Genomic DNA, 12,618 nt, shown 5'->3' with positions numbered 1-12,618 from the left:
AAATACAAAAGCACGAACGGATACCCCGATACCCCGATACTACCCCCCGCGTACTGCCTTCCAGCACTTTGCTTTCTATTTTCAATAGACGTGGTTGTTGTTCTTGGTGTTGCAGCTATTTTCTTGCAGCCGACAAACAATAAAAATGATGCGTTGTATTGCAAAAGCGCTGCTGTCCACACCAGACATGCCCCGCCCCACCCGAAAAAAACACCCCATCATCCGCCCACTTTTGCAGCATAGCATATGTTGCAACTCTGTTGGTGAAACGAAAAATGCGGAGCAGAAGAATGGGCATGCGGATGTGGCGGTCGGGTTGTGGATGCGGAGTGCGGAGGAGATTTTCACCCATTGATATTGATGAAAACGACGTCCAGTTACAGTTCGTTGGCTTTTGCTGCATTTTTCAAGGGAAAATATACGGAATGGAAGGCAAAATGGGAGCAATGGATGGGGGGCCCTGCAACAGCTGAGGATATGCAAATGGTATACATTTTGTCAAAGCATAAAGACTATGTTTGGCAGGGATATAAAAAATACATGACACATGTACCTACCTCCCTGATACAAATGCCATTCGCGACGGCGAGCAGCACAGATGGAGATGCAGATGGAGATAGAAATGCATATGCATCATTTATCCAACGACAGTGGAAACGAATAGTCTAAGATATCCCATCCGAGCCGGGCTGACTATCCAATCTCAACTAATGTTGCATTCCTTTTGATTCTGGTTGTCTTGGGCGGATATTGGATCAAACGATAGAAGAATATGGTTGCCTCCTAACTGGAGCCTGAAAGCTGAGAGCGTTTAGATTTCACCTTTGTTGTCCTTTACCTCAACTTTAATTCCATACAGCATAATCTGAGATGCCTTCAGAAGTGATAAATGTCCTGATTTTATATTTTAACCAATCCAATTGTAAACACTAGTTGATCTTACTATGAATCAACAGCGATCCTACACCTAATCCAGATTCAATTTTCCGGCCTTTTGCTAACTAATCTTCAGTCCTCCGTCGCACCTATTCTATTGTCCTGTTGGCGGGCTTAATTTAACGCTCTACGCACACGCATAGCCACCTATTTTCCCATTTTCCCGGGCCGGGGACCCCGCTAAATTGTCACTAATACGACGCCTTGTGCTCGGCGGTGCATGCCCTTGCACATAATTCTCGGCGAGCGGAACCGAGCGGCTAACAACTGCAATTGTTGGCAAGAAGAAAAAGAGAAACTTAATAATTGCCACGGCGCAACACTTTAATGGCACACATCTGCCCATCTACCACGTGCCCCCCAACCGCTGCCAGAGAGTCACATGTGCTGTCCGAGACTGGGAATTTTATGCAAATCTTCTGCCATTCGCTGGCGGAGGTGGAGACTTGCCAAGTGACAATGCAGAACCAACACACACCCACCCACGTGCCTGAAAAGATACACAAAGCAGGACACTCTAAGCCGGGGAACTCCTCCTCCTTTGTCGGCAGTCCCTTGGTCCTTTTTTCTACCCGTACATTTCATGCCTTCGTTTATATCCTTCTTTTTTTTTTTGCTCTGTGCAAGTTTGTGCAACTATTTTCCATGCGCATGGGCACAAAAAGGCAACCACCGCATGGCTACAACTACTGCTGCCAACTATGAGCCAGGGGAAGTCCCCAGTCTCCTCAGTTGCCCTGTCCCTTCCTTCCCTGCCATGCCCAAAGCCCCCGTTTTCCACAACCCTTAGCCCAGAATGTGGCCAGTGGCAGGCAGCCAACCAGAGCGTAGAGCAAACTGGAGCATTGCAACTATTTATTTGTTGTTCGCCTCCCCAGGAGGCAGGGATTTTTTCTATTACGCGCTCGTTTATTACGGGCATTCCGTACTCACGCCTAAGTGTATGCAGTTTTCTTACGTCCTTTTTTTATTTTTGTGCTATCCCTTCTGGCAGGACAAGGGATTCCCTTTAAGCAGTTGCGGTCAAAGGAGCCCCCCTTTTAAATTCCTGCGCTTCGCACAAATTAAGCGATTCCCTTTGCCCCGATTGATGGGCAACCGTCAATTGCTAAGCTCCTCAGTCAGAGCCTGAATCACAATCAAAGTCGGAGTCAGTCTTTGGCCGGAAAAAGTTGCCGAGAAAGGCGAAAGCCCCGGGAAGAACTGCTAAACCGGAGACAGAGAAAGAGACAGAGGCAGTGGGAGAACAAGGAAAAAAAATAGCGGAGAAAGCGAAACTTTTTAATGATGTAAAGTACAAAGTTTTCTGTCTTGTCGCTGGCGCAAGTAACTTGAGTAAACTTTGAGTTATGCCCTCCCAGCCTTAGATGCGAAATCCGAGGCAGCGGCGTCGACGACGACGACGACGACCTCAAAGCGCAGGACGACATCCTTTTGCACCCACAGGCAGGACATCATCGATCGATGCGGGTGGCGGGGATTGCGGCTGGTATTTTGTCGTTTGTTAAAAGTTTTCAACACTCATTTTTATTATGACATACGCGCGAAGTACGAGCCAAATTAGTGGCAAATTCAGGGGAGTTCTGTGGGGTGTGCTCGAAATGATTGCGCTAATAAAATGCCAATTTGCTGCCATTGAATGGCTGCTTTATTGGCCGCCATTACAACTCGTACGCATAAAGGGCCATGCCACATCCTCCTGAATACGCACATACATACACCCACACACGCACACACATGCGTGCGGAAGGACCTCTTCGAGGCGAAATTTTATGACGGCAACATTTACACGCATAAAATATGCATGATAAAACTTTGTTGTTGCAATAAATCAGCCACCCCAAAAATTGTGCAACTCCTTACTTGGCCAGTCGGCCTGATGTGATTACAAAACCATTCCGAAACCAGGAAGCGCGTACAGGGTATCCTTTATTTATGTCCTGCGTGATCCGAGCTCATCGCAATGCGGTCGTAATGAGTTCCTGGAGCAAATCAATTTATTTTTGCCCCTCGCACCGCTGTCAAACTACTTAAACTGCCATTAAACTATCGAAAGTGAAGGATGCGAGTTATATTTGTAAAAATAAAATGCAAGAATGGAAAGGAGGGAAAACTTTTGCGGGTTGCTCAATCAGAAGTACTAAAAAAAAATGAAGCCCTGCTTTGTTAGAGGTGCAAATGCCTCACAAACAGACAGAGCAAGTCGCCTTCACCAACTTTTTTGGCCATTGTGTTTTGACTGCCTTTGTTGCATGCATAAAATATTTATGCTCTGGAAAATATGCAGCAACAAAAACGGAGGGGTTGCCTTACCCCCCCGGAACTTTTTGCCATGTGCGTGCAACTTTTCACACTCAAATGAAATTACGAGGGAAAAAAAGGAAAACTTTGCTACTTAAATGTAGCGCTCTCTCTCGCTGCTCCCATTCTGCCGCGTTTTTATCGCTTTCTGCACTTTATCAACCATTTTGCCATGGCTCAGTGAGCGCTCAATTGCCGGCTGTCGCAAGGAGAGCGAAGGAGATAGATGCGAACTTTTCATTAATAACGATTTTCCATTAACTATCGATTGATTCCGAGTCCCCAGGACAACAGTGGCAGCAGCATCCCGCCACCAGGCGCAACAACAATGAGCCGCGGCAGCAAACGCACTTCAGACAATGCCTGCAACCGGCAGCTACCAACAACACTTGAGTCTATTTAAAACGCAAACAACAATAAACCGCCCGGGGGTAGCGGGAGGTTTGGTATTTAAAGTGGGCTTTGGGGCAGCGTCGTCGCTAACGTGGGGGTATGGGGGCCGGCTCATAACCGAGGACGACGCCGGCGACGCCGACAGGAAAAACTCATTGAAAAGTTTTTCTTTTTTACACTTGGCGCGCTCTCCCGTTTCGCCAGGACCTCCATTCCAATTCAATCCACTCCGCTCCTTGCCCCGCGATCCACACACCTAAGCGGTGTATCGGCGGAGGAAGTTTTTAATTTTTTATCGCGCCACAACTCTCTATGCAACGAACCTGGTTACGCTTATTTAGGAACGTGGGTGTCCTGGATTTCTCTGGGATAATTTGCAGGGTGTTATCAAAGAAATTCTTTGATTAATGTAATTGAGTTTAGAATTCTGTATTAATACAGAAGGACATCCGTTGCATCTAATCCTTATATAGGTATACTTTAAATTTCTGAGTAAAGTCTCCTTGTGGTGGCTAAATTTAGTTCTTATAGCAAGTTATAAAGTATCCCTGTAACAGTTAAAGTTTTGCGAAGGCTAGACAATAAAGTTTTAAAACCTTTCAACTTGCCCCAGTTCGACGTTTATTTCTATCCATCATCTGTTATCGCAGATAATATAAAGAACTTGATGTTAAAAGTTTCCACTATTTGCGAATCCTCCAGAGTATGATCAGTTCGACTTGGCAGGTGGATGTCTACTACCTCGCTACTCCATCAAGTTCTTCTGCAGTTCCTCATCCTTCGTCCTTGTTGGTACACGCGTTACGTTCACGCCGGCTGCGGTGGCTCCTTCGTCCTTTGTTTGCTCCTGCGACTATTATGGGTAATGCCTTTTGTGTAGGTCGTCGGCATTGCGTTTTCTGGTCCTACATATTTTTTTTATTTTATTTTTGTATACTTCTTTTTTTTCGGTTTTGTTTTGCTTCCACCATTTTTATATGGCCAAAGACCGCTCTAGCGCGCGCCCAATATATATAAATTATTGCATAAAGTTTGGCGCTAAGTTGCAAAAAGTTTCCTTTCATTGCTGCCGCTGCTGCGGCGGCAGCGTGAACGACACACAATAGTCTATAAATCTTTATGGTCAACAGAGATTACATGGGCCTGGGCCCAGACGCGGCGAAGAAAGCCTTCGTGTAGTTTACTGCCCCCGAGCCGTATCCTCTGGCCTTACCAGCTTTTTAGGCGCTGTGTGCGTTGTTTTGATTTGTGTCCTCCTATGCCAGCCCACCAGCTCCAGCTCCAGCTATATGCCAGCTGTAGTGCCCAGTTGTTGTGGCTTTTGCCGATTGTTACGGCAATCGAGGGCAGGGTTCAGCATATGGCCATAAAAATGCGGTGCAGACGTGGTAGATGCTAGATAAATCATGCCAAAGCCACAGAAACTATGCAATGCTGGCAGCCGGCGAATGAATAGAAAATTCTTGTAAAAATCAGATACAGGAATCGCAGAGGTATCGTGGCACACCTTTAATTGCTTAAATTGCTCTCGTGCAGCGTGGGGCTTCGTGGAACACGACTGGCAATTCGATTTCTCGTGGCCCCATAAACAACTTTTTAAAAGTATAAAAAAAGGGAAGAACGTATATAGATAGGTTTACCGTTAGGATCATTTTACATAAAAATGCAATAAATAGCTACAACAAAATTTATGGTGGTCGTGGAGGCAAGGATCTATAAAAGGAGAACGGGAAGGAAGGAAGGGCGAACGGAAGGATGGAGGGCGCTGGACTCACTCGTAAATGTCAAATGTCGTGTGCTAAGGGTGTGGGGGCGCCTCAAAGTATGCTTATAAATTGCTCTAAATAGCAATTTCGGCTGCTCCACCTCGGGAGCTTCTGCCGCTCGGTGTCGTGTCATTTGTTCGTTTTCTTTATTAGTGTCATGTATTTTTATAGTTCAAAGGACATTTGAATGATTGAATGAACTGTTTGCCCTCCCATCGGCCCCCGTGCACCAACCCTTATGCCCACCCACTGCCCACTTCCACACCCACTTTTTCTGGCAAGCTTGCTTGACCGAAAACGAGTTGCGCGCATGATTTCATCCCTTGCAGCCAAAGGACTCGCTCTACGTGCGGTCAGCTCCTGCTCCTGGTCGATGTCCTGGTCAGCGGCGGCGGTCCCAGGCACGTTTCATCATGGCCAGCTTGTTGTTGGTCTGGCGACTATATCAAATAACGACTATTGACTACGCCTGTGTGGCGCTCCGTGATGTCGTGTCCCCGTGTAGGGTTACACACCACCTACTGCCAAACGATCCCATCCCCCACACGATTCCATACGAATCCATCCATCCAATCCCACTCCATCCCATCCCAGTGACCCTGTGGTGCTGATGATGATGTTGTTGTCGCCAAGCGTCGCCATCGCCATCGTCGCTGGCGATGACGAATGAAAATCAATATTTATTAGATTACTTTCGAAATTTTATACGAAAATAGAATTTTTATGACATTTTTTTCTCTGGTTTCGCCCTGGGCTAACTTTGCCATGTGCCTGGGCGTGTTAAAGTGTTCGCAATAATCAATTTTTGAGGGAAACTTGAGCGGCTCTTGTGGCTCGAGCTTTAAACGGGGTTTTGGGTGCGGAGATAGTTAGGATTTAATATGGTTTAATGCTTTGCGCAGTTCTCTTTGCTCTTATCGCCCATCATATTTAATTACATTTTTCGTTCTCGTTTTCGTTTTCCACCCCCAGCACTCATAATGACTTAATTATACTTTAGCCAATTTTCCCAACTACACCACTACTCTGCACTGCCATATCACTTAATATTAAACATTTCGGTGTTCTCCCTTGTCTGTCTTTGCAGGTAAGTTGCCATCATCCATTAATACCACCAGCCATCAAATTAGTAAGTACACAAAACGAGCTGCTAACACTTTTTATGTGCGTCTTTAACTGTATCTGTATACATACACCTCTCTGTACATCCTTCGGCATTCCATTTCCTCCACCAGGACCAATAGATATTCGTGTACACGAATATAAAGCAAATGCATTTTAGTGCCCTCAGTTGACCTCGTTTGGGGCTTGTTTTTATGGCTCAGGCGAAGCCAAAGCGATGATGCTACTCACGTGGCTCAAAACTAAAAGCTCCCCTGTGTGTCTACCACTTCCCCGTCACCCGTCCCCCATCCCGCATCAACGAGTCTTGAGCTAGTTTCGGCGGGTGAACTCATCCCACCCCCCGGGAGTCACTTAATTATGAAGCTGCACATGAAGTAAAACGTCATAAAGCGTCGAGTTGAGTTGCGCCGAGCAGAGGCCATATACGGTTGACTTGGGTAGCATCATCCGTTCCCGTCTGTCTGCCCGATGCCTCTTACACATTCTTTTTTCCAGGGGGCTTGGCCGTATTCTACAGTTAATTTTCCGTTGCTAAATAAACTGTTTATGGCATTTATGCCAAAAATTTTTGGCCAAAAAGAGAGCAAGGGTGTGGGGTCTCGGTTGGTAGAGGCGGAGAGAAATCCCCGGATGAAGGATGACGATGGACCGACGTCTGAGTATGCGAGTGTGCGTGTGAGCTGAGCAATTTCTGCATAACCAACGCAGAGGAGCACTGTGTATCCGCATCCGGTTTGCCCGGAATTGCCTCTTAATTGTGATTTTCGAACTGCTTTAAGCCCGATAAAGGTTGTTTTTAGAGAAATTGTTGCATGATTCAAATTGAATGTGTCCGTAAATGACCCGCTTTGACTTTGCAGTTTTAAGGATCTGAAGAATTCGAGGAGGCTAACATGCATTATCTCTCCTATATCAAAACGACTTTTGTGTGTTCACTGACCCCTCACTCATACAGCAGCGTGTATTTACATTTTATGCAAAGACACACATACACACACACAGTCGCACAGCGGGCACACCCACGCTTATACAGACAGACTCACACACACTCGCCTTTATCCACTGACAATTTGGCAGTCACCGCAATCATAAAAATTTCCACTTTTAAGGAGAGCAGAGAAACAGGCCCGTCAGTCAGTCGCCTCTGCGCCTCATTTAAATGCAAATTTTTGACGAGCGGTTTTAACGTTCTTCTTCACCGCTGGCTGGGTGAATGAAAACATTAAAATTAAAAATAAAAAAGTAGTCTGCTCTTAGGCAGAACTCTCGGTGGTGTTTGTATATGGGTTTGTGTGTTTGTCTCTCTGTGTTTGTGTGTGTGTGCTCGTGAGAATAATTCAAGGTGATAGCTTAATTGAAATATGCTTTTAGGCGCTTTGCCACACCCCCCGGCCAAGGGACCAGAGAACTGCAGCCCGCCACTCGCACTCTACGTCCACCCGATAAACACTCGGTACTCTAGGCACCCCGTTTTTTTTGACACCCTACTTGCGGCAACACAAAATACTCGAGTGTTTTACCGACGTTGTGTTTTTGTTACGAGTAAAAAAACCACCCGAGGCCTGCTGCGCAATAACTATTTGGGTGAGTGGACGCACAGTCAACGATCGGCCGCACGTCATTTTTTGTATGCGGGCTGCAGTTCTCTGGTCATTTTTTGTACGCCTAAAATTTGTATGGGAGGAAGCGTGACGGGTATAAGAAATGAAGGGTAAAAGGGAATACCCAAGAAAAATTTCGTGCTCACGTCTTTGATGGACTCAATGGGTGCCACCCGTTTCGAATCATTCCGTTATTAATTTTTCACACGTCGCTACCTGAATACTCTAATGACAAATATTCTTATATAAAGTTATTTTTGAAATGAATTTTGTGACATTATGACTATAATCTATATTTAAATAATAATAACGTAAATAATATATATAATATATAATAATATATAATATAATATATAATAATATATAATATAATATATATATATATATATATATATTATATTAATAATATATAATATAATAAAATATAATATAATATATATAATTATAATAATATATAATAATAAGATGAAGGGCATATTTTACAAAGTATTCGACAAAGTCTAGAGTCACGCCGAAAGAATAGTGTGTAAACGTATGGAGTGTAAAACGCATGGAGTTACGCATCTTGTCTGTGACTCGATTACCTACGAGACCACTCGAGTATTTTTGGAAACACCCGAGTATTTTTGGAAACACCCATGTGTTTAACGGTATACCCACAAGTGTTTTTCTCACTCATCCCTTTTTAGGCAGTGTGTGATCGGCACCCGCGACGCGGAGCACCGTATTGATTCGGGTGCGCGCACAACGGGGTGTCTTGTCTACATGTTCAGATTTATACTGTGTGTTTGTAAGTACCCGCGATGTGCGTGGCGGGTAGCACCCGCACACAAAATTGTAGGGTGTGAGTCGAGTGGTAAAAAAGTGCCACCCTTGCAGTTCTCTGCAAGGGACCGCCCTCATCCCATACAGTTTGCCTTCCATTTTGCATACTTCACTTTGTTGTGTGTCTGGGTGCATATTTTATGGAGCTGCGGTCGACCACAGAGACCCACAAAAAAAATAAAAAGGAAGTAAAGAGAAAACGGAAGGGAATCTGAATCGAAATAAAAACTGAAGTGAAGCTGCTTAATGTTATGCAAAGTGTTTGAGCCTGCGGCATGCGTAAACCGACGGAAAAAAGCGGCGAAATCGGGCGTTTGGACACCCAATCCTGGTTGTTCGGGTGGTGGCTATATGCCCACCATCACCTTTAATTGCTGGCCATTTCAATTCTCATTACAACTTCAATTGACTTTTGCCGGATGCTGGCAGCGGGATAATTGCTAGAGGTGACCGAGCACTTTTGCTCCTCTTAATGGGTAGCAAAGGGTATGCCAGGATCTGCAAATAAACGTACTTCATAGGACTTATCAGATCGCAATCCCTCTTGGATCTGCCATAAACATTCATATGCATAAATTTGACATTTGGCTGCTCCATAAAAATACTCCCAGCCGCAGGGCCTTTTGCCTGGTAGTCTGTCTCCCCGGATCCCCGGAGTCTGGGATCTGAGGAAATTTATGCACATAACATCCACTTGACTCCTTCCGACAGACATCCTGCCGCCCCCAAATGCAACTCACCAACTGAAGTCTCAAATGAAAAGCGACAGCCAGCGAATCTGGTTTGCAATTTACAAATTGCGCTAAGGCGCTGGAAAAACAAAGGAAAACAAAAGGAATGCCTTATATTTTATGCAATATGCCACGCCGCGTTTTATTAAGCAAATTACGATGAACGAGATGGGTGGTTGGAATCTCGGCAAGTCCTACTTATGACCTTGGCAAACAGCCTAACGCCTCTGTCCTGAGCCATTTGGCAAACAGACTCAAGGCTCAAGACTCTACGCCACTCGCCTCGCATTTTGCTGCTCTTAACGCACATTTTCATATATAAATTATTAATTTCGCATGCCTGCCTGGCCCACATCCACCCCCAAAGGACGAAACCGCACGCCTAAGCAGTCGAAGGATCAGGATGGCGGCAGGAAAGCAAATAAGCGGGCGAGTGAAATGCATTTTGTGCTCCATTAAATAATAAAAGCAAACGTGGCAAAGATAGCGTCTGTCTCTGAGTTCTTTTCTCTGTGTGTGTACACAATAAAAATCTCACACGAAGCGCATAAAAATAAAGCAAGAGATACCCCAAAGAGGGAATCCCTCCTACCCCCAAACACTCACATCTTATCTAATGGCAGAGTCAAAGCCCCCATTGTGATTTTTAAGTTGCTAACCTTTATGGGCAAAGGGAGTTCAGTTGAGAGTTGAGTTCAGTTCGAGTGTGTTTTCTGTGCGGTGGAGAAAGTGCATAAATAAGTAAACAAATGCCTGTCGCTTAAGATTACATGGCAAATAAGCTGGCAGAGCAGGACAACATTTGAATGTGGAGGCAAAAGCGAGGAATCCTCGCCGCTTACTTACTTATTCATAGCCAGACCTGAGCGGAAAGTGTGTGTCTTGAGGGGGCATAAAAATCAGCATAAACAGCAATTGTTATGGCCTGCGAATGAAGCCCAGATCAGCCCGGCTCAAAGCCCACATCTGTTTCACCGAATTGAGGTAATTTTGTGCGCCTAAAGCACGCAAATCAATGCTGTCGAAAGGATTCCCAACTGCAGCACAATGAAACCAAAAATAAAATAAAAACACTGGATTGAATGTCATTCTGCTGGGAAGGACATGGATATTTATACATTTTAATTTAGCTATGAGCACTCACAATTCCTCAGCGAACAACAAGGGTTGAGATGAGAAATGGGGCTTGCATCCCGTTTGACACGCACGTGTCCTTGCCAATGACAAGGGAAATTTTACAACTTTCAAGTTTAATTTGCCAAAAGTAGCAATCAACCAAGAGGCAGGAATCCGAAAGAGGGTTGAATGCTTAGAGGACTGAGGGGTGGTTGGGAGAGGACCAACCCTTTCGGGCTAATTGCTTGGAAGTTGTTAAATGTAAAAATTAAAATGTATAAAATGTGTATATTTTATATTAAACTGAGGAGGAACTCTGCAACTGTCAGTCACTCACTTTCGCCCCCGTTCGCACATTCGTTCAGTTATTCACTCATTCACTCATTCAGTCATTCATTCATTCAGGCAGAACGTAGCCGGTTTTATGAGGTGTTAAGTGGGCTTAAATTAAAAGTGGGCGTGGGTGGAATGTGACGAAATGTTTGCATATTTATTTAAGTTATGGCAAAAGGCGAGAAGGAGCAGCCAGCCGAAGGATCCTGGGGTGGAGCTCTCTCTCTCACTCACATACTCTCCGTTGAAGAGGGCTGCAGACTTGACTTTTGTTTGTTTTCCGTTTGACGTGAAGGGGCCACATGTGCGTGTTATAAATTTATATTTAATAAACTTTTGGATCTGCGAGGCTCAAGTGGGTATCACTGGGAATCAGCGCCAGAGATTTCCGGCTACAGAGGGCGAAGGGCAAAGGACAAAGGACGAAGGACGAGCAGAACCCAAAGGAAGGTGAAAATGAGGCAGTGATAAGCAAATGGGTGCCAGTTTATAATGAACATATAATGTTTCATATAGAGCTTACTGGCGTCAGCAGGCAGTTCTCAAGTTCCAATTGTTCTCGACCTTTGTCATGTCCATGTCCTGCTATATCACAAAGATAATCTGATTTCCCATTTGCGTACTTTCCCCCGGAACTCTTCTCGCACATTGCACTTTCTCACCGACAGTACTTATGTGTTCCTATTAATTATATATACAAAAAAACGCTCTAGCTTTGTTTGCCTTTGACACACCCACAAAACCAAACTAAGACACCGTGTCACAGGACACGTGGCAGCATTTTGAGTAGCAACATCAAGTTGCTTATTAAAATAATAACAAGGCCGACCGGAAAAAACCGAACTCCAAATGTGGGATGCAGTCAACCCTCGGCGGTGGGAAAACTAACCCCCGCAATCACAGATGCGGAAATCAACCCCGATAATGAAGAGCCAAGGCCAAGCGTGTCTTAAAGTTTTAAAGCCCATAAAATACGGCCCGAATCTATGCCACTTTGATCATCAAATCAAGTTGTGCGCTCACTAACGTCCTTAATTCTGTCCACTCCTCTCGACTTGGTTGGCTGGACGCAGGAAAAGGAACTATTACTGACCCAAGGGACAGGACTAAATGAAATCTAAATTAATACAATTTTCGGGTCGCTACGCTTAGTGCTGGACCCAACGCACATATCTGCGCCAAAGAGTCCTTCCTCTCCCCATCGTCGTCCTGCCATATTGACAGCCAGCGAGATCAAAGATGTGTGCAAAACTTGTGCTGCTTGCAAGGAATTTGCGCCTGTTTTCGGGGATCATCTGCAGGAGGAGGAGGAGTTGGTAAATTGAGACATGGACATGAACCAATTTCGTGCCATATTCATATGAAGACCAGGCAGCAAGGCATGGCAAATAAAATAAATGGCAATGAATGACTGAGCAAATGAATAAATGGCAGAAATTTTTGCTTTGAAATTCAAATTTCAAAAGTTGTCATGACATTGTGTTTATGACA

At 44.8% G+C, this 12,618-nt stretch overlaps 1 protein-coding gene across 14 annotated transcripts in view; it reads left to right on the top strand.

Annotated features, from left to right (window-relative positions):
• LOC6737975 (CUGBP Elav-like family member 4) overlaps window positions 1-12,618 on the top strand; it is a 263,089-nt gene that overhangs the window by 140,069 nt on the left and 110,402 nt on the right. For 2 of the 14 annotated variants that reach the window (XM_039292970.2, XM_039292967.2), the window contains exon 3: window positions 6,484-6,525. The exons of the other annotated variants lie outside the window; for them this stretch is intronic. In XM_039292970.2, coding sequence (XP_039148904.1) covers window positions 6,484-6,525 — 42 coding nt within the window. The remainder of the gene's footprint in view (window positions 1-6,483; window positions 6,526-12,618) is intronic. 14 annotated transcript variants of the gene reach the window in all.

The sequence above is a fragment of the Drosophila simulans genome, chromosome 3L (genome assembly GCF_016746395.2).
Source record: "Drosophila simulans strain w501 chromosome 3L, Prin_Dsim_3.1, whole genome shotgun sequence".
In the NCBI taxonomy this organism is placed as follows: domain Eukaryota; kingdom Metazoa; phylum Arthropoda; class Insecta; order Diptera; family Drosophilidae; genus Drosophila; species Drosophila simulans.
This window is presented reverse-complemented; position numbering and strand designations above follow the sequence as displayed.